Source organism: Erythrolamprus reginae, assembly GCF_031021105.1.
Source record: "Erythrolamprus reginae isolate rEryReg1 chromosome 13 unlocalized genomic scaffold, rEryReg1.hap1 SUPER_13_unloc_2, whole genome shotgun sequence".
NCBI lineage: Eukaryota > Metazoa > Chordata > Lepidosauria > Squamata > Dipsadidae > Erythrolamprus > Erythrolamprus reginae.
Window position 1 is genome coordinate 176,036 of NW_027248446.1, and position 23,068 is coordinate 199,103.

Genomic DNA, 23,068 nt, shown 5'->3' on the forward strand with positions numbered 1-23,068 from the left:
TTCGTCTATTTTTTTATTGTTATTTTTCCACCTAAAAGATTTCAAATAGAGTTTCAGTTGAATTGAATAGCTTACTTGTTGTATTCAAGGTGGGGGGGGGGAGTGATTTATTTTGGTCTGATTTTTTAAATTGCATCTCAGAAACATCTCTGCAGACTTTCTATGCCCACCATGACGGTGGTCCTTGACTTGCAACCACAGTGGAGCCCAAATTATCTGTTGCTAAGCGAGACTGTTGTTAAGCGAATTTTGCCCCATTGTACGACCTATCCTGACACAGTTGTTGAGTGAATCACTGCGGTTGTTGAGTGACTCACACTGGATATGAAATGAACCTGGCTTCCCCATTGACTCTGCTTGTCAGGAAGTCCAAAAAGGGGATCACGTGACTCCCAGACAGTGTGACCGTCACAAATGTGAGTCAGCCGCAAAGCATTGGAATGTCAATCACGTGACCCTGGGGAGGCTGCAAGGGTCATAAGTGTGGGAAATGGTCCTGAGTCCCTTCTTTCTACAAACGGTCTCTGGGGGAACCGTCGTCAGTTGAGGGCTGCCTGTATTGATGCCCCCGAGGCTCCTCTAGACGGAAAGGACTTTTCCTCACAGGGGCCACACAAGGCCCAAAGCCTTCAAGATGCTTCCCAGAGGGGGAGGAGCAGGGACAGGAGGGGGGAAAGGTCTCCCTTCTCCCCAATCTGTGGCCATCCTCAGTCCCCAAAAAGTCACCACAGGCAGAAATAGTGAAATTCTATTGAGACAGGTTTCTTTAAGACATTTTTATTAGGGGAAATGCAGAGAAATTGCACTCTGGGTAATGTAGTTTTATATGTGACCACATCTGCCCTTTCCTATATTTATTAATTTATTTATCTTAAAACAAACATGTTCAAAAGGCCTTTTGAGAATGGGCCTTTTAAGAAAGCCAGATGCCTCTTTGCCAGCTTTAGTTGTCCAACTCACTGCCTGAGGAGCCCAGTTAGGATTTAAAGGCCAGAGCACAGACTGCCCCCTACAGGCAATGAGAGGGACAGCTAAAGCATGGAAAGGCGCAAGGGAGGAAGGTCCCTGAGTGCTGACTGTGGAATTCTGGGAGTTGGTTCACTCAACCTCAGCTTGATAAGCTAGCCACTTTTTTTCTAACTTCTCTCTGGGTTATTTTGTGTGTGTGTCTGTTTGTGTGTCTCTTTGTGTGTGTGTGTGAGAGAGAGAGAGAGGGGGGGGAAGAAAGTTTTTTGTTTAACTCTGCAAAGTTCTGGTAACTAGTTTTTCACTAAAGTTGCATCAGCCCTTTTGTGTGGAGCTGTTGAGCGTTAACTTTCAAAATAAAGTTAAATACATGTTGGCTTTAACTCAGCAGGCAGCTATTTCAGGTCTGTGAAATGCTCTGGCATTAACTGGCCCCTGGGATTTTGTCTTCATGCCAACAAATCTCAGATTTATTTGTTTCTTCAGCCACAGTTGCCTGTATTCCCTCCGGAGTCAGTTTCCAGCATGGAGCTCCCAAACCTCTCAATTCTAGATGACCCATTTAATTCCATCTCTGCCCCTGCCATTGTGTGCCATATGGGGATTATTTCCCTTTCATTTCTCTCCAGAGAATCCCCCAAAGTTGAATCATCCAGGGATCTCTCCTGAGAGGGAGAATGATGATAAAAGTTTCAGCTCTGCTCTTTGGCTGAATCCTCCAGGGGAGACTTTGGGCAGAGAAATAGGGAGTTTGGGGACAGGCAGAGTCTTTTGCATGTACGTCTCTGTCCTTTCCAGGTGAAGCTGTGTTTCAATCAGGAAAGCAACTGCATCATATCCCACCTTGTGAAAATCCTCTGAATTCTTCTGTAGGAACAGGAAGGAGATTGATTGAGTCACCCCATGGATGATCGACCTCCTGCTTCTGGTTGTGGTGCTGCTTTTGTCCCATCCATTCTCTGGGAAGCTGAGAATGAAATGTCTGCTGAGTTTGGAGCACCAGGATGGAAAACAACCATGGAGTCTTTACAGCCCAGGAGACCATCTCATTAGTATAGTCACCACTGGAGATGAAACGTTGCATACAAAGTTGCTTTTCAACGTGGCTCCTTCTCTTCCTGATCTGTAAGTCATTTAGGGTGATGGAGTTTCACTCCCTCTGTTCTAACACTCTCCTTATTTTATGTTTTTTCCTCATTTATTCCTATATTGTGAATATGTCTAATTTCCTGAATGATTTTGATTTCCACGGCTCCTGGTTTTTGTCTGATTTTGGGAAAGAGACTCAAATAGATCTGAAAAAAAGCTGAAAGGGCTGCAGATTATTTTCCTCTCTCTGTCCAATCCTTAATTTATCCCTTGAGTAATGAATTTTATTTGAAGGGGAATCAGTTGTAGTTGCCGCACCTCAGTCGATTTCCATATTTGTGTAACTGATCATTGCTTTTGGTTCACTAGGCATGTGGAAGATTATACACAGCTCAAAAAAAATAAAAATAAATAAAGGGGACACTTAAACAACAGAATATAACTCCAAGTCAATCAAACTTCTGTGAAATCAAACTTCCACTTAGGAAGCAACACTGATTGTGTTGCTTTTCACGTGCTGTTGTCAGCACATTCAACTTTGTACAGAACAAAGTACAGTGATCCCTCGAGTTTCGCGATCTCGATGTTCGCTAAACGCTATATCGCGAGTTTTCAACCCGGAAGTAAACTCCACCATCTGCGCATGCGTGCCCTTCCACGCATGCGTAGATGGTGGAGTTTCCCCGCCGGGCAGAGGCTTCCCTGGGTCTTCCCCCTCTTGCCCCGGTAAGGCGCGAGCAACGGCGTGGGCGGGCGGGCGGCACACGCGCGGGGAAACCCCGGGGCCGCTTGCGGGGGGCGGGCGGCACGCGGCACGCTGGGGAAACCCCGGGGCCGCTTCTCAGCTGAGAAGCGGCCCCAGCAACAGCGCAGGGGGCGGGCAGCACGCGCGCACGCTGGGGAAACCCCGGGGCCGCTTCTCAGCTGAGAAGCGGCCCCAGCAACAGCGCGGGGGGCGGGCAGCACGCGCGCACGCTGGGGAAACCCCGGGGCCGCTTCTCAGCTGAGAAGCGGCCCCAGCAACAGCGCGGGGGGCGGGCGGCACGCGCGCGGACAAGCAGCAGCAGCGAGGCTCCTCGCTGCTGCTGTGGAAATAAAAACACCATCTGCGCATGCGCAGATGGTGTTTTTACTTCCGCGCCGCTACTTCGCGAAAAATCGATTATCGCGAGGGGTCCTGGAACGGAACCCTCGCGATAATCGAGGGACCACTGTATTCAATGAGGATATTTCATCCATTCAGATCTAGGATGGGTTCTTTGAGTGTTCCTTTTATTTTTTTGAGTAGTATATATTAAAAGAAGTATTTCTTGTTGCTGTTGATTATAATAACATATTTTTTACAATAGGGATATTTATGGTTTTTTACTTGGCGTAATATTAATTTTCAATATTCAATTGATCAACATGAATTCCAAGTTCATGCACAACCTCACACTGGGCTATAATATCCATGACAACTATTGGAGCACTTTCCACACTTCAGATGCCTTGCTGGACATTCTCTCCATTGGAGAAGCCAATGTTCCCAACTACGGCTGTGGGAGGAAGGACAACCTTCTGGCTCTTCTTGATAGAGCTAACAGGGAAATCTCCATCCAGATGTCAAGAATAGGAGCCACCTACAAAGTCCCACAGGTTTGTTTGTGCTTTTCTCCATCTGGTAAAAGTAAGTGGTGGGTGATGGTAGATGAGCAATAGATGCAATCATCTTTTCTGCATGGAATTCAGGAACTGATTTCCTCCATATTAGCAAAAATGTCAATGTTCTACCCCATTATGTTCATGTGGAGATTAATCATAAAAGGCCTGAGATGCAAGCAATACCTTCCCTGGAGAAGACATTCTACCAACTAGTTAATTGATCCAAAAATATCTCTAGTCGTTGGGGCCCCTATTGGCATCTTCATTTTAGAAGATAAGACCTGCCCTATCCACTCGGATCGAAGTTGGCAATAGTTCCGTTTTATGTAACTAGAATAGGGAATAAAAGTTCCATTATGGACCAAATGGACTAGCAGATATTGTGGCTAAAAGTTATGCCATGATCCTCTTAGTTAAACTTGAGAAAAATGCATTCCTTGCAGAAGAACCAGAAGGTTTTCAGTAGAGTTAAAAGCTATGTAGATTTTATAACAAATAATGCATAAGTTAATGATCATCTATTGGCTCAAATTGGCTGTGAAATATCTAATCTATATCAGTGAGTAAAAACAATGTTTGCAGGCTTTCTAGATGTTAGTGCAGCATTTCACTCAATGAACAGAGAACTAGGATGGAGAAAATGGATTGCCCTCCAAATGGAGCTAAGGCTGTTCGCCCTGATCCAAGCCCTTGTTGGAGAGGGAGGTTTGGGCTCAATGGGGCCACGAGAAGAAGGACCTATGCTTACCAAGCAGGGAAAGGAAAGATATATATTTGAACCCTTGTTATTCAGTATAGATATGAATGACATACTAGGACTAAAACAGATCATAAATAAATGTTATTTCATTTACTAAACTAGTGGACCAGTGAAAGGCAGTGCACATAGTATACAGCACTTGGATTTCAGAAAGGCTTTGACAAGGTCAACCACAACCTATTTCTCGGTAAGCTAAAACTATGTGAGATAGGCAGCCTGATGCCCAGATGGAGTGAGCCGGTGGTCCTCAATTGAACTACGTCTGCCTGGAGGGAAACCAGCAGTGGGGGACCCCCAGGTTCCATTTTAAGCCCAGGACTCTTCAACAAATTCATAAATGATTTGGATGAGGGGAGAAATGGGGAAATCATCATATCTGAAGACAACACTAAAGTGCCAGGAATAGCCAAGCACCCCAGAAGATAAGGTGAAGATCCAGATGCATCTAGATAGACTTGAACCCCAACAAGATAAAATTCAATGTAAAGAAATGTAAAGTTTTACACTTCGGCTGGAGAAACCAAATGTACACTGACAGATTAGGTGACATCTGCCAAATTGTAGTAACTGTGAGAGAGATCTTGGAGTCTTAGTGGACAATCAATTAAAAATGGACCCACAATGTTTGGCACCAGCCAAAAAAGCCAAAAACATTTGCATCAACAGATGGATAAAATCATGTGAAGCAATAGTATAGCTTTATAATGCCTTGGCAAGACCACACTTGGAATTCTGCATCCAATTCTGATCACAATATTATTTTAAAAATGTAGAGACTAATATGATTAAGGGTCTGGAGACTAAAACATATGAAGAACGGTCGCAGGAATTGAATATGTCTCGTTTAATGAAAGGGACTTTGAGTGACTGAGAGGAAAATGTAAAGATGGTTTCTTTTGTGTAAAGAAGGGAACCAAAGTGGAGCCATATTGTGATATCAAGTTGTCTTTTATACTCAAATGACCTTCCCTCTGTACCATTAAATAACCATGCGTGTGAAGCAGTATTATGAACACATGTTGTATTTTTAGCTCATTGTGTGAAAAACAGGATATCAAACTGGGGCTAGTCCCTAAGTAAGATGCAAAACCACATTAAGAACATATGTCATTGCTCACGTCATGACTTATGGGAGTGTTTGGTATATTGGGAGTCACGTATGAATTGTCGATTTGGTATAAAAATGGAGGTGTGAAGATGTCAATTGCTTCCGGTTCCGGTGGAGGCAGAGGATTCGCTGCCTCGCCGGACTACGGCAAAAAAAATCTTAAAAATATAGAGAAATTGGGCACTCAGCTTAACAGCTCATCTGCAGTCCGGAAGGTGAGCATTTGCTGCATAAAATGATGTCAATGCCCCACTTTTCCATGGCATTCTCTGTCCCCTTCGTTGCGAAGACTTGTTGGATCGATCAGCTGGGAAGCGGGAATGGCGGCTGCTAATTACAACACAGCCGCCTGCCATTTGCTGCATGTTGCCGAGAGATGGGGAGATTCGGAGGCTGGAAGAGAGCACCCCTCAACAAGAGCCTGATGCCCTGTTGCTCCAAAATGTCTGTCGGGTGGTTTTTCGGGTGGTTTTTCACTGCGGAAGTACTACCGAGAAGGCTGAGCACCAAGACTGGAAAAGACAACTGGACCTTCCTTGTTAAATCTGTTCCTGGGACGCTGTGGCGCCAAATGGTGGGGGCGCCCTACGTCGGGGGGACTATTGAAACGGAGGACATTGTGCTGGTTTGGAGCCGAAGGGACTATTGTGAGAGGAGATGCCGCCGAGGGAGAACAGCTGACATTAGAGGGCGACTGATACAAACGACAGGAGCAAGGAAGGACACAAGGTTAAGAAAGTCGGAGGAAATAACAACTAAGCCTTGTGGACTTGGACTGGGGGTGCTGGTCAGGGGTCAGGGCCAGCACTTTGTTGATTTTGTTTCCCCCAGAAATCGGGATAATTGCCAAGTGGACAATCACGATCGTATTAGACCCTTAAGAAGCCATTTTTTGGACTTTGACGCCATCTACTGGCTGTTTTTTAAGAGCTGCTGACTGACTCCTTTCTCTATATTTTTTCTATATACAGTATACAGTATATATTTTCCTATATTTTTATATTTAGCTATTTTTATATTCTTATCTTAATATCTAATTAATTTAATTAATTAATTGGGAATTGTATTTTAGCTAATTTATATTTAATAATTAATTGGGTTTTTAGAATTGTGTTTTATCTAATTTATATTTAATAATTAATTGTTGGGTTTTTTAGTGATGGATGTTTTTAATTATCAGATTGAAAGGAACGGAGTGAATAGGGTTGGATGGGAGAGTGGTAGGGACGGCGTGAGTGAATGTGATTATTTTAGTAATTATTGGAATGAATGGAATGCTGTGAATGAAAATGAATGGGACCGGGGTGATAGATGGAATGGAGTGGGTGGGTGGGATTATAATATGTATGAAATGAATGAATATGATATGAATGGAATTTTTGGCACATCTGACGCTGGAAGGGCAGGAGGGACGGGGACACCTATCTCTGGGGTGGCAGAGGGTCAAAATATTCCGGTCTTGCTGGGGAGAGGCAGGTATGGCGGAAGCCATGGAGCTAGCCGTTCCAGGGAAAGGAGGGATCGCTACTTAGTAGCAATCCCTTCTTCCGGCTCCATGAGCTTAACTCAAGGCACTGGTGATTAGTGTGATTCTGGCCCTGGGCTCAAGTTGTTGCTACTCAATGCCAGGTCGGTGGTAAATAAAGCTCTCCTCATCCGGGATTTAATCCTGGATGAGGAGGCCGACCTGGTTTGTGTGACCGAAACCTGGCTGGGCCCGGAGGGAGGAGTTCCTCTCTCTGAAATTTGCCCAGCTGGGTTTCGGGTCTGGCACCAACCTCGACCTCAGGGAAGGGGGGGAGGAGTGGCTATTATAGCCAGGGAGAGTCTTGGCCTGCGTAGGCTCATTGCTCCAGAGGTTGCGGGTTGCGAGTCCCTCCTGGTGAAGTTGGACTTAGGGGTTCAGGTGGGCTTGTTACTCACGTACCTGCCTCCCAGCTGCGTGTCAACAGCCCTGCCTGTGCTGCTCGAGGAGGTGGCCGGGTTGGCGGTGGAGTTCCCCGGACTTATCGTCCTGGGGGACTTCAATCTACCGTCACTCGGCGGTTCCTCTGGACTGGCACAGGAGTTCATGGCCACCATGACAGCCATGGACCTGACTCAAGTAGTTCAGGGTCCGACTCACGAGGGTGGACACGCACCCGATATGATATTCCTCTCTGAGCAACTGAGTAATGATCTGAGATTAAGGGGCTTAGAAATGTTGCCTGTGTCGTGGTCAGATCATTTCCTACTGCGGCTTAACTTCCTGGCTCCAATCCTTCCCCGCAGGGAGGCGGAACCAATTAGGAGGTTCCGCCCCAGACGCCTGATGGATCCAGAAGGTTTCCAGACGACGCTTGGGGTTATTCCAGATACACTCGTCCACAGTTCGGCAGAGTCTCTTGCTGAGGCCTGGAACAAGGCTGCAGTGGAGGCTCTTGATCGGATTGCGCCGTTGCGACCTCTCCGTGGCACTAGACCCCGTAGAGCTCCATGGTTCAACGAGGAGCTCCGGGTGTTGAAACGCCAGAAGAGACGTCTAGAGAAGCGATGGAGGAAGAGTAAGTCCGAATCCGACCGAACACTTGTAAGAGCTCATATTAAGACTTACAAAGTGGCGCTCAAGGCGGCAAGATGTGCGTATCATTCCGCCTTGATTGCGTCAGCGGAATCCCGCCCGGCCGCTCTGTTTAGGGTGACCCGCTCCCTTCTTAATCAGAGGGGGGTTGGGGAGCCCTTGCAGAGTAGTGCCGAGGATTTTAACACGTTTTTCGCTGATAAAATCGCTCGGATCCGAGCGGACCTCGACTCCAATTGTAAAACAGAGTCGACTGACAACGAGTCAGTCGAGGTGACTGGGGCTAAACGTCTTTATCCATCTGTCTGGGAGGAGTTTGACTTGGTGACACCTGATGAAGTGGACAAGGCCATTGGAGCTGTGAGTTCCGCCACCTGTTTACTGGATCCGTGTCCCTCCTGGTTGGTTTCGGCCAGCAGGGAGGTGACGCGGAGCTGGGCCCAGGAGATTACCAACGCTTCCTTGGGGAGGGGAGTTTTTCCATCACTCTATAAAGAAGCGCTTGTGCGCCCCCTCCTCAAGAAGCCCTCCCTGGACCCAGCCGTGCTTAATAACTACCGTCCAGTCTCCAACCTTCCCTTCATGGGGAAGGTTGTTGAGAAGGTGGTGGCACTCCAACTCCAGCGGTCCTTGGAAGAAGCCGATTATCTAGGTCCCCAGCAGTCTGGATTCAGGCCCGGCTACAGCACGGAAACTGCTTTGGTCACGTTGATGGATGATCTCTGGCGGGCCCGGGACAGGGGCTTGTCCTCTGTCCTGGTGCTCCTTGACCTCTCAGCGGCTTTCGATACCATCGACCATGGTATCCTTCTGCGCCGGCTGGAGGGGTTGGGAGTGGGAGGCACTGTCCTTCAGTGGTTCTCCTCCTACCTCTCTGGTCGGTCGCAGTCGGTGTTAGTGGGGGGTCAGAGGTCGACCTCTAGGTTTCTCCCTTGTGGGGTGCCTCAGGGGTCGATCCTCTCCCCCCTGCTATTTAATATCTACATGAAACCGCTGGGTGAGATCATCCAAGGGCATGGGGTGAGGTATCATCAATACGCTGATGATACCCAGTTGTACATCTCCACCCCATGTCCAGTCAACGAAGCAGTGGAAGTGATGTGCCGGTGCCTGGAGGCTGTTGGGGCCTGGATGGGTGTCAACAAACTCAAACTCAACCCAGACAAGACGGAGTGGCTGTGGGTTTTGCCTCCCAAGGACAATTCTATCTGTCCGTCCATTACCCTGGGGGGGGGGGAATTATTGACCCCCTCAGAGAGGGTCCGCAACTTGGGCGTCCTCCTCGATCCACAGCTCTCATTAGAGAAACATCTTTCAGCTGTGGCGAGGGGGGCGTTTGCCCAGGTTCGCCTGGTGCGACAGTTGCGGCCCTATTTGGACCGGGGGTCATTGCTCACAGTCACTCATGCCCTCATCACCTCGAGGCTCGACTACTGTAACGCTCTCTACATGGGGCTACCCTTGAAAAGTGTTCGGAAACTTCAGATCGTGCAGAATGCAGCTGCGAGAGCAATTATGGGCGTTTCTAAGTATGCCCATATCACTCCAACACTCCGCAGTCTGCATTGGTTGCCAATCAGTTTCCGGTCACAATTCAAAGTGTTGGTTATGACCTATAAAGCCCTTCATGGCACCGGAGCAGAATATCTTCGGGACCGCCTCCTGCCGCACGAATCCCAGCGACCGGTTAGGTCCCACAGAGTCGGCCTTCTCTGGGTCCCGTCGACCAAACAATGCCGTCTGGCGGGACCCAGGGGAAGAGCCTTCTCTGTGGGGGCCCCGACCCTCTGGAACCAGCTCCCCCCTGAGATTAGGATTGCCCCCACCCTCCCTGCCTTTCGTAAACTCCTTAAGACCCACCTCTGCCGTCAGGCATGGGGGAACTAAACATCTCCCCCTTGCCCATGTTGTTTTGCCATTGATTGATTGACTGTGTGTCTGTTTTTATATACATTGGGATTGGTTTATAAATTTATTAATTTTAAACTGTAATTAGATTGGTGGGCATTGGATTTGTTATTATGTACTGTTTTATTGTTGTTGTGAGCCGCCCCGAGTTTGCGGAGAGGGGCGGCATATAAATCCAATAAATCTAATCTAATCTAATCTTCTTCAGGGGTGATTCTCTACCTGAGTTGGCCTCTCCTTGATTAAGGAGATAGTAAGTGTCTGTTCCTGTTCACATGGCTCCTGTGTCATTATTTTTCCTTTTCTCACAGTGACCTTATAACAGTGTGCAATATTTGAGGGGCTGCCCCAAAGAATAGGGGGGATGGGTTGACCTATTTTCCAAAAACTGGAAAACAAGAGAAGAAACATTGGATTGAAACTAATCACGGAGAGAAACAACCTAGAACAAAGGAGAACTTTCCTGACACTTAGAGCAATTAATCAGTGGAATAACTTTTCTCCAGAAGTTGTGCGTGCTCCAACACTGGAGATTTTTAAAAAGAGACCAGACAGCTACTTGTCTTGAAGAGTATACGGTCCCCTGATTGAGGAGGAGGTTAGACTAGAAGACCTCCAAGGTCCCTTCCAATTCTTTTATTCTGTTTTAAGTTCTGTTGTAGGTACACATGTTGAGCATGCTAAATACCTATTGGAACTCACTAATTTACACTAACAAAATGATATTATCATACACATTGGATTGTATACTCTGTGAACAAGACTTGGATTGTCTAACAATTATCTGATAATTAATAAATCCAGGTCAAAAGTTACGGTCTTTGGGAAATGACATGGTAGCCACAATTGGTCAGCGTGTAACACCTTTCCTTATCTGGGATTGTTTTCTCTGAGACTGAATCTGGGACCCTCGTCATCAAAGGAGCCCAGTGAAAGGGCCTGAGTGAAAGTGGTGCTTAAATGAAAACCTCATAGCTCTCCAGCTTCCTCAGCCCCAATTATCAAAGTATAAGAGGCCAAGGTTTCCCCCATGTTCTTACATCCATCTGATGTTTGGGGCTTCAGAGAGAAATCTCTAGCAGAACCAACCCAATCACAGCCTCTGAGGAGGATCTTGGGGTGGGTAAAAGGACTCCAGCTGCTGCCCTCAAAGTTGTATTGGGAATTTACACAATTTCTGCTTTGTCAAAATTCAGAAAATATGAATATTGGCATAACATTTAATCTATGGAAACTGACAGACTCCAAAAGGAGACAAAAGTTCAATTAAAGAGAAATCTTAGATTATACAACTGACAAATTGTATTAGCAGCTGAGGTCTACCTGTTTTTTGTATAACTGGAGTAGAAGCTAAAAGGATTCCTCCAGAAAAAATCTGGGATACAGAAACAGAAAAAGATGCACCAATCCTCCAAAATTATAATAGGCCCTTTACTGGAATATAATACTTCAGTCGGCATTTCAATGTGATAATCTAATTGTGGTAAATTGTAAATGAGGTACAGTAATATTATTCACAATATTTATAGTTTTATAGTTTTAAAATTTATTTTTTCATTTTTATTATACAATCTTGCTAATATTCTGTCTTTAATATTTCAAACAATGTCTAACTACAAATTGTTCCAATACATTCATGAGAAGCAGCGTGAATTTATTAAAATCTAATATTTTGGATTTGATCTGAGCCCAAATATGACACAGCATTTTCATTGCTTTTTCAGATCAGACAAGGAATTGCTTCAGAGGCTCTGAGTGATAAAACCAAATTCCCCCTTTTCCACCCAATTGTCCAGAGAAGAGGGATCCAGTACCCAGCCATTGTCCAACTGCTCCTCCATTTCAGATGGACCCTGATTGGCCTCTTTGCTTCAGACACAGAGAAGGGAGAGAATTTCATGAGGACTTTCCCTCTTGTGCTTGTCAGGAATGGAATTTGTGTGGTTCTATCACAACATTTCTCACCAACAGGATATACAGCCTATCTCAGGGATGCCCTCTCTAAGTGGAGACAAGTCAATGTCTTTGTTCACTTCATGGAACGTGAGTCCCTTTGGGACAGAATTCTTCCTTTCCATGAAACATTTCTGCGCTTGCCAGGACTCATTGAAGAGAAAGTCTGGATCCTCACAAATTTTCATTCATATATAATAGACAAGCGCAGACTTCTCAAATACATCCACAGTATTTTGAACTTTGCTTATCTGGGCAAAAGAAGGCCAAGAGATGAAGCCTTTGAACCCCGTTTCTTTCTGGAAGAAAACTTTCAAGATCTTTATTTTCTCTGTTCTCTTTCAAAGAACGTCTTTTCTGTCAATGGCCGCAAGAGATGCACCCAGAAAGCCCCACTGGAGACCCAGCAGAAAAGGGACAGAGAATGGTTCCCAAATCCCTATGACTTTTACAACCTCATGAAGACTCTGGCCCATGTCTTGAATGCCGCCTATTGCCCCAGATCAAGGAGGAGAAGGACGGAGGGAGAAAAGAGGTCGGGGTCTCCAAGGCTGCAGCCGTGGCAGGTAGAGGGTCCTGATAGGGATTCTTGAATCTCAGATCCTTTGGAGGAGGGATCCCGAAGAGAAGGAGGGGAACCACCTCAACAGATCTGCCCCATTGAATTACTCAGGGAATAATGGTTCCAAAGCTCTGTTTGTGTGTGTGTGTGTGTTTCCCAAGTATTTTACTACCACTCTGTCGGTGTGGCTTATTTTGTGGCTGTGGCTTTTTCTTTTCTCTCTTTCTTTTTCTTTCTTTCTCATCTATTTCATCCTTGTTTCCTTCCTGCCTTTCTTCCTCCCTCCCTCCTTCCTTGGTTTTTTTTTCTCTTTCTCTCCCCTTTTCTTACTTTCCCACCCTCACTCCCACCCACACAAACTTCCTCCTCAGTCCTTCCTCCCTCCCTCCCCTCATTCCCCCTTCCTTCCTTCCTTCCTTTCTTTTTTTCTTTCTTTTTTTCTTTCTTTCCTTCCTTCTTTCCTTCCTTCCTTCTTCTTCCTTCCTTCTTTCTTTCTTCTTTCTTTCTTTCTTTCTCTTTCTCTCCCCCTCTCTTTCTTTCTCTCCATTCCTTCCACCCACACACTCCTTCCTTCCTTCCTCCTTCCCCTCCCTCCCTCTCACTTTCTCTCCCTCCGTTCCTTCCTTCCTTTCTCTTTCTCTCCGCCTCTCTTTCTTTCTCTCCATTCCTTCCACCCACACACTCAACTTCTCCTTCCTTCCTTCCTCCTTCCCCTCCCTCCCTCTCTCTTTCTCTCCCTCCGTTCCTTCCTTCCTTTCTCTTTCTCTCCCCCCTCTTTCTTTTTTCCCTCCCTCACTGCCACCCACCCAAACTTCCTCCTCAGTTCTTCCTTCCTCCTCCTCCTCTCTCTCTCCCCTCCCTCCCCCTCCCTCTTTCTCTCCCTCTGTTCCTTCCTTCCCCTTTCTCTCCCCCTCTTTCTTTCTTTCTTTCTTTCTTTCTTTTCCTCCCTCACTGCCACCCACCCAAACTTCCTCCTCAGTCCTTCCACCCTCCCCCTCCCTCCCCCTCCCCCCTCCCCCTCCCTCCCTCTTTCTCTCCCTCTGTTCCTTCCTTCCTCTTTCTCTCCCCCTCTTTCTTTCTTTCTTTCTTTCTTTCAGTCTTTCTTTTCCTCCCTCACTGCCACCCACCCAAACTTCCTCCTCAGTCCTCCCTCCCTCTCCCCTTTCTTTCTTTTTCTCTCCCCCCTCTTTCTTTCTTTCCCTCCATCTTTCCCACCCACCCACCCAAACAAACTTCCTCCTCAGTCCTTCCTTCCTCCTCTTCCTCCCTATCTCTCTCTCTCTTTCTCTCTCCCTCTCTTTCTTTCTTTCCCTCCCATGCTCCCACCAACCCAAACACCCAAAGCTCATAAGTTCTTCCTCCCTCCCTCTCTCCTCTCTTTTTTCTTTCTTTTCCTCCCTCCCTCCCACTCAATTTTCCTTCTCACTCTTTCCTTCCTTACTTCCTTCCTCCCTCCCTCTTACTTTCTTTCTTTTTCTCCCCCCTCTCTTTCTTTCTCTCCATTCCTTCCACCCACACACTCAACTTCTCCTTCCTTCCTTCCTCATTCCCTCCCTCCTTCCCCCCTTCCTCCCTCCCTCTCTCTTTCTCTCCCTCCGTTCCTTCTTCCTTTCTCTTTCTCTTCCCCCTCTTTCTTTTTTCCCTCCCTCACTGCCACCCACCCAAACTTCTTCCTCAGTCCCTCCACTCCCTCCCTCCACCTTTCTTTCTTTCTTTCTTTCTTTTTCTTTCCTTCTTTCTCTTTCTCTCCCCCTCTTTCTTTCTTTCCCTCCATTCCTTCCACCTACTGACTCAAATTCTCCTTCCTTCCTTCCTCCTTCCCCCCTCCGTCCCTCTCTCTTTCTCTCTCTCCATTCTTTCCTTCCTTTCTCTTTCTCTCCCCCCTCTTTCTTTTTTCCCACCCTCACTGCCACCCATCCAAACTTCCTCCTTACTCCTTCCATCGTCCACTCCCTCCCTCCCCCTCCCTCCCCCTTCCTTCCTTCCTTTCTTTCTCATTTCCCCATCTTTCTTTCTTTCTCTCCATTTCTTCCACCCACCGACTCAACTTCTCCTTCCTTCCTCCTTCCCTCCCTCCCTGCCTCCTTCCCCCCTCCCTCCCTCTTTCTCTCCCCCCTCTTTGCCACACACCCAAACTTCCTCCTCAGTCCTTCCGCCCTCCACTCCCTCCCCTTTCTTTCTTTCTTTATCTTTTTCTCCCCCCTCTTTCTTTCTTTCTCTCCTTCTGCACATGCTCAGAAAAAGAGAAAAATTAAAGAAATCCCCCCAAAATCAAAAAATATTCAAAAAAGATTGGGGAAAAAATGCCAGCCCCCAGGGACTGGTACCAGGCCAGTAACCATCATGAATGGGCCGAAAAACAGAAGGAAAAACATTTAAATTTATTTTTTTTAAGCCACCAAAGACAAATTGGTGACACATGTGCAGTGCTGAAAACCTGCCTTCTGTGCATGCACAGAAGAAGAAAAAAATAAAGAAATCCTAAAATCAAAAAGACATTCAAAACAATTTGGGGGGTGGGAATGGCAGCCCCTGGGGACCAGTACGAGGCCAGTACGAGGCTACCATTGTCCCTGGACTGGACTGGACCGGTAGGAACCTGCCCCTGTTCCAAAGACTAGATCCCATGGCATTTCAATATTAAACACTGTTAATTTGAAAATACTGTATAGGTTTGTGATTAGCATTGTGGAATTTGACCTTTATGAATTTGGAGGAGACCCCTGAGACCATCTAGCCCAACCCCTCCCCTCTGCAGCAATCCCAGTTAAAGCTTCTCTGACTGATGGCGGCTCCGTCTTTGCATTCAGAGAATCCACGAAGGGGAGACTGAACTTCTCTGCTTTCCTGGCTCAGCTCTAAAAGAGCTCATCCTTTGAGGATATTTTTCTCTCTCGTTCAGCTAAAGTCTCCTCTCCTGTAACTGAGATCATTTTTCCATGCCTGACACCCTGGAGTAACAGTGAGCAGATCTTAGGTTGGTGTGTGACGTGTGTCAGTGATCGGAAGAGGGCTGCATCCTCCCCTCCTCAATCGAGAGATGGTGTCCCTTGGAAGAGGGGCTCCGAGACTCCTCCCGATCTTCAGCTCTCCTCCTTCTTCTCTTTCCTCAAGGCTACGAGCGGCTCCTTTTATCTCTTCCTTGCCTTACCGTATTTATTTATTTATTCATTCATTCATTCATTCATTCATTCATTCATTCATTCATTCATTTGTATGCCACCCCTCTCCGTAGACTCGGGGCAGCTCACAACAGCAATAGAACAATTCATAACAAATCTAATAATTTAAAAACATTTTAAAAAACCCATTATTAATCAGACATACATACAAATATACCATAAATAAATTGTATAGGCCGGGGGGGAGATATCTCAATTTCCCCATGCCTGACAGCAAAGGTGGGTTTTAAGGAGTTTACGGAAAGCAAGGAGGGTGGGGGCAGTTCTAATCTCCGGGGGGAGCTGGGCCACCACAGAGAAGGCTCTTCCCCTGGGACCCGCCAAACGACATTGTTTAGTTGACGGGACCCGGAGAAAGCCAACTCTGTGGGACCTAATCGGTCGGTGGGATTCATGCGGCAGAAGGCGGTCCCGGAGATATTCTGGTCCGATGCCATGAAGGGCTTTATAGGTCATTAGCAACACTTTGAATTGTGACTGGAAATTGATCGGCAACCAATGCAGACTGCGGAGTGTTGGTGTAACATGGGCATTTTTGGGAAAGCCCATGACTGCTCTCGCAGCTGCATTCTGCACGATCGGAAGTTTCCGAACACTTTTCAGAGGTAGCCCCATGTAGAGAGCATTGCAGTAGTCGAGCCTGGTGCAAACGTCCCCCTTGCCACAATTGATTTTTTCGGAGTATAAGGTGCAATCTCCCCCACCCGGGGCAGATTCCCATTCTTCATGCACACAAGCAAAATCTCGCTGGGACACACATGCGCAGCTCAACATATGCTACCAATGCGCCACCCTTTTCCATACTGGTAGCAACCCAATAATGCTCCACCCCAAAAAGAGGGTGAAAATTTGGGTCCATCTTACACACCAAATATAGAGGTCCCCAACCTTTGGCCTCTGCCTCCCAGCAATTTGCCTCCTTGCAGCAAACGGTAAACAGCCTGTTTCAGTTGCAGCACAGCCTGATGAACACAAGCATCCACACGACCCTCAGCTGTTTCAGGCTTAGAGATTCACATTGCTGCCTCCGTGTGCCCCATTTTCCACACATTCTGATCCCCACCACCCAGAAAATGGAGTGTGCAGAGGCGGCAATAGCCTATGGCAATCCTTGCAGCCGATGAGGCCGATCCAACCAACAATTCTCTGCTTGTGCTAATCAGGCTGTGCTGAGGCTGAAATGGTCTGTTTGCTGCAAGGAGGCAAATTTCTGGGAGGCAGATTTTTTCCCCTTGTTTTCCTCCCCCCAAAAGGTAGGTGCATCTGATAATCCGGAGCGTCTTATACTCTGAAATAATAATAATAATAATAATAATAATAATAATAATAATAATAATAATAATTTATTAGATTTGTATGCCGCCCCTCTACGCAGAGTCGGAAATACTGTATTTGTCCTTCCCTGAACTTGATGTAGATTCTTTGCAAATTCTCCTCCAAGCTTGGTGCCTGCAAGGGGACCTGGTCCTTAAGTTGATGTCTCCCCAAGCCAGAACGTCCACTTCCTGGGATTCTTACGGCTGCATTTGCCTCCTTTCCAAGAACATCTCCCTGCTGACTCATGTTCTGTTTCCAGTTAACTACGATTCTGAGGTCATTTTCACAAACATGCATATCAAGTTTGGTGTCCCTCATCTTTCTTCCAGTCCACCATCAATGTTCTTATATGAGACTCTATTGTTAGTCAAGTCCTATGTGCTAAAAAAAAACCCTAGATGATTCTTCTACTGCTTTTTACTCCTGCACCCTTCTCTCTGTGAAAATCAGGCATATTTTCTCTGCAAACTTTAAATTTTCTCTTATTTAAAAAGGTAAAAAACAAGCTTCAAAAAATTGAACTATTACAAAAACAAAACAAAAGTAGTTGAAACATATTTTTAAAATTGTATATTTAAAAACAGACAAACCCACATACACATACTGTACATTGTCCCCCAGTTGAATACTATAATGGGGGTCCTCAAATATAGGTGGGCGATTCACAGTCCTTCAGATGGCTGGGGGGTGGGACCAGGTGGGTGGTCATGTGACTGGGTGGGCGTGGCCAATGTAACAGTCCAATTTTTTTTGGCTTTCTCCTTCATGAGCTGTACTTGCTCACCCCGAGGAATCTATTTACTTAATAAAACACCCACCCACCCCAAAGGGAAAAAGAGCACAAACTTTCTTGCCACTTGCCTAACTTCATTACAACAGCAGCTTCAGGCTCTTGAAAAAAGGCCATTAAAAAAGAATGAAAGAAACAGGATTTCTTTCAAAATAACTCCTGATCACAAAGCACAGAAGTCCTGAGAGGCTGAGAGAAGCTGTCAATCAAGCCCCCTCCTTTCTCCTCTCTAGGGGCCCACATGGGTCCTTCCCCTTCGATTCCAGCCTAAGGCTTCTGGCTTTGCAGAGCTGTGAGTGCCTGACAGCAGGGGAGGGGGCCAGGGGAGGGAGGGGAGAACAGCCTCCTTCTTTTTAGTTATTTGGGATTTTAAGCCAGAAAGAGAATTCAAACTGATTTGCTTCTTGCCACACTTGTGCAAATATATCCACACACAGGAAAGGTACCAAAATTGTCCAGAAATCAATTGGGTGGATGTTCTTTATATATGACAAGAACCAAAGCAGTGGGTGAATTCTCCTTCAGGCCTTACACTGTGGTTTCACTTGAATGAGTGTTAGCCAACTTCAGCTGATTTTGAAAAAGCAAAGAGACATGGAGACATGTCCCCCACTCACCCACCCACTTTAAAAGGGCTACTTTTCAAAGCAGCCCCTCCCCTACTCACCCACCGGCAGCAGCTGTGTCATCAGAAGGGCAGCTCAGCCAGGGACAGAAGCACCACTGGAGTACATGCTTGTGGGAAGATAAGGCCAATGGGGAGGGGAGGGGCAAGGGGCGGGGCTTAATTCTACCACTCTGTGCATGGGATACTTTGCATTGATGGGCCATATCCAGTCCACAAACCCTAGTTTGAGGATCCCTGTATTAGAACATAGAATAACAGAGTTGGAAGGGACGTTGGAGGTCTTCTAGTCCAACCCCCTGCCTAGGCAAGAAACCCTACACCACTTCAGACAAATGGCTATCCAACATCTTTAGAACTTCCAGTGTGGGACTATAAGATGCACCTGTGCATAAGACACACCAAGATTTCAAAGAGGTAAATAAGAAAAAAAGGTTTTGCCCTCCCTCAGCCCCCAGGATCATTTTCACACCTCCCAAACCATCTACTCGCCAGTTTTCACATGGATCTAGCCTTAGGGAGGCCAAAAATGGCTGCATTCAGTGTATAAGATGCACCAACATTTCCACCCTCTTTTTGGGGGGAGAAGAAATGCGTCTTATACTCCAGAAATATGGAATTTAGGAAGTGTAATGGTATCTGAGAATGACTTTAGGGATGAGGAGAAGAGAGGCTGCCTAGGGAAGGATCAGATCAGAGGGGAGAATCCTGCAGCTGCATAATGGGAGAGAAAGAAACTCAGAAAGGATCCTGGCTAACGTTTCAGGATGAGAAAAGAGTTGGTGGGAGATTTGTTCTTTCAGACTTGCAACATTGGGTTAATGTCACATTACCATCAAGTAGAATTAGCACATCTGGAGGTGTTTTCCATTAGGATGACCAGGCAGAAGATTAGCCTGACACCTTTCTTCTTGATAAACCCCCGTGCTTTCTGGGAATCTACCTGTGGTTTCTAAAGAGTTTATGAATATTTTTTTTCTCTCTGTTCATTTTATTTCTCATCTGCTCTAGAATCTTCTCTATAATTGACCAATTGTGTCGATTATATTTTCTCTATATTTTGTCATTATATGAGTGACAAACTTTTTCATTCTCTTTTGAACATAATGGCAGTTTTATTAAACCATATTTGGAGATTAGACAATTATAGAAGAAAGACAAAATGTGGAATAAAAAACAATGTTTATTGTATTTCAAATTCCTGGATGTTTCCATTCTAGTTTCATCCCTTTCTGGAGAAGAATGAATATTGGAATATTTCAGAATATAAACTGTACTTAGACCAAAATGGAGAGATAAAAGCAGATGTGGGCATTGCCAGCTACTTGGTTGTCCCCAATGGATATGTCAAGGGAGGGATTCTGGCATATTTTATAAGACAGATTTTCTATCAAACAAGAGGCTCTTTCACGGCTACAGTTGCTCAATAAGGTGGGAGAAATTTTGCTGTCTTTTCTCTGTTTTCCAAAGCCTGAGATCCCATTTCAAGTGGGGAAAGCCTGGAGTTTCCAGGGTGGTTGGCCTTCCATGCCAGTTGGTGTCATCTAATGGATGTTCTTCAAGAGACAGCAACTAAATGGAGAATTTTTGCCATGTTTTATGGAAATCTTTCAAGATCTTACTGGTCACAGGTTACTTTCTTCATCAGTTTTATTCTACATTAAAAAAAACCTGAATGAAATAAGTTTCCTAAACCTTTTACAGTAAACTTTATTCTCAGTTTTAACATGAATATATCCTCATGCTTAAATCTTTTTTCTGCAATTCCACCCACCAGACTTTATTAAATAGAAAAGTAGTTTATTGAAATGTTCAATTCCAAAAGCAAAAGGGAGGAATTAAATGAAGAATCTGCCAGTTGTTATACCTCCTGCATCTGTTTAGAAGAAGTCAGAGATTTCATATTAACCTCAATGAAGACCAGGGGCTAATTGTCTCCTGCCATTTTTACCTACATTTTCTATAGATGGAGAGTCCTAACATATTTCCTAAAACATTCTCTTTTTTCTGCTCAGTCCCTGCCTGAGTCCCAATGTGTGGAAAGTTGTCATCCTGGATTTGTCAAGAGGGCTCGAGAAGGAGAGCCAGTTTGCTGCTACGACTGCATTCCTTGTCCGGAGGGGACCTTCTCCACTCAGGAAGGTGGGTGACCCTGAGGAAAATGGGAGGCTTGGTGGAACTGGATCCATCCAGAACATTTTCATGAAAGTGCAAGTTAAAAGACAGATTGGAGCAAACCTGTTCTTTTCCCATTATTTGTAACCTGCACAATTTCTTATCTAAAAGGACTTAAATCAAAAAGACTTTGAAGGAGGGCTGGGAAGAGACGGGAGGAGGGGGTAGAAGACTGGTCAGGCTTTACTAACAACAGAGGAAATATCTCTTCTGCTTTTTATTATGGAGAAGTGCTGATCTTTGAAACTTGATGAAGTCTTTCAGGTCCACCTTCTGAAAGATCTTGCAATTCACTGTAAATTGGCCTCCCCTTGAGGATCACTGAGAAGGTCCATCATGTGGTGTTGTGGATAGTTTTGGGGGGAACTCCTTACACAAATATTCTGCCCACCATATCGATCCTTCGATCAATGAAAATAGAGCTGGAAGGGACCTTGGAGGTCTTCTAGTCCAGCCCCCTGCTCAAATAGGAGAACCAATATCAGTGATGGTGAACTGAGTGGCCAAACCAGAACATGAAGATACACATTATGGAGCATTGGAAACTCAAACACTAGCTGACCAGCATGCACATGCCTGTTTTGGCCATTTTTGGGGGCATTTTCTGGCTGTTTCTGGTTGTTTTTCAGGTCATTTTTGGTCAGAAAAATGGCGTGAAAACTGTCTTTATTCTGGCTGTATTTGGACCATTTTCCAGGCTGTTTCCAGGCTGTTTCTCAGTGGTCCACTGTCTGCATTGGAAATCAGAAGATCAGCTGGCAATGACACACATTCCCAGAGTGAGGGCTCTGCGTGCCACTTCTGACACCCGTGCCGTAGTTTGCCATCATGGATCTATTATCATTTCAGACAAGTGACTGTCCAATATCTTCTTAAAAACCTCCAATATTGAAGGACACAAAACCTCTGGAGGCCAGCTGTTCCACTGTTTAATTGTTCTCACTGTTAGGAAGTTTCTCCTTAACTGCATATTGCTTCCAGATGTTATAGGATACTCTAGGCATCCTCCAAGTCCCTTTAACTTCCATGGGGCAGGACTCAGGATGTTTGGCTAAAAGATTATATGATTCATTATTAACCTCTAATAATGTAGGTTCCTATGAAGATTCTACACATTACACAGAAAATAATTAATATTGTATGAGTCCCCTCAACTTCATATACCTAGCTACATTTAAAAAAATATCCTTCTTAGCTCTTTTGAATGAAACAGTTCAGAAATAGTTATTGGAAAATATTCCCGGAATATTGTTGTCCAAAAAAGATATTTCTTGTAATGTAAAAATATATAAAATAGATATTGCTTTTTATTTTTTAGATACTGAAAAATGCACCAAGTGTCCGGATGATAAATATCCTAATGAGCCCAGAGTCCAATGTATCCCCAAAGTTATAACCTTCCTGTCTTATGAAGAATTTCTGGGCATCATCCTGGTCTCTTTTGCCCTACTTTTCTTCCTAACCACTGGCCTCATTTTAATCATCTTCATTAAGTACCGAGAAACTCCCATTGTCAAAGCCAACAACCGGGACCTCTTCTACATCCTCCTGGTCTCCTTCCTGCTTTGCTTCTTGTCTCCTTCTCTCTTCATTGGTCAACCAAGGAAAGCCACCTGCCTTCTCCGACAAACAGCATTCAGCATCATCTTCTCAGTTGCCATTTCTTCTCTCTTGGCCAAAACCATCATGGTGGTGTTGGCCTTCCTGGCCACAAAACCAGGAAACCGAGTGAAGAGATGGTTGGGGAAGAGCTTGGCCAACTCCATCATCGTCTCGTCTTCTGCTGTCCAAATTGCCATCTGCTCCATCTGGCTTGAACTTTCTCCCCCCTTCCCTGACTCTGACCTCCACTCCCAGCATGGAGAGATCATCTTGCAATGCAATGAAGGGGCTGTTGTCATGTTCTACGTCACCCTCAGCTACATGGGCTTCCTGGCTGCCATCTGCTTCACGGTGGCTTTCCTGGCCAGGAATCTGCCTGGGGCCTTCAACGAAGCCAAGCTGATCACCTTCAGCATGCTGGTCTTCTGCAGTGTCTGGGTGACTTTTGTGCCCACCTACCTGAGCACCAAAGGGAAATACATGGTGGCTGTTCAGGTGTTTTCCATCCTGGCCTCCAGTGCTGGTCTGCTGGGTTGCATCTTCATCCCCAAGTGCTACATTATCCTTCTGAGGCCAGACCTGAACACAAAGGAGCATCTCACAGCCAGAACAAATGTAAAAACATGATACAAAACACCATTGTGATATTGGGAAAATTGTTAATGTGACTTTTATTTTATTTCCATTTAGATAATGTGCAAGAGTCAAAGAAAACCATATCTATGTGTTTCAAAGTTGGAAATTGTTGACCAATGGGTATTCTTGCAGCTCCATCCTCTTTCAATAAATGTTGCTAAAGAGATATTTGTAAACTTCAGAGGAATTCA

At 45.5% G+C, this 23,068-nt stretch overlaps 1 protein-coding gene across 1 annotated transcript in view; it reads left to right on the forward strand.

The window, feature by feature from the left end:
- The window catches only part of LOC139155156 (vomeronasal type-2 receptor 26-like), a 52,089-nt gene extending 29,221 nt beyond the window's left edge, over nucleotides 1-22,868 (forward strand). The window contains exons 5-6 of the mRNA XM_070730239.1: nucleotides 20,480-20,606; nucleotides 21,958-22,868. Of these exons, the coding sequence (XP_070586340.1) occupies nucleotides 20,480-20,606; nucleotides 21,958-22,868 (1,038 nt within the window). The remainder of the gene's footprint in view (nucleotides 1-20,479; nucleotides 20,607-21,957) is intronic.
- Nucleotides 22,869-23,068: the final 200 nt, after the last annotated feature.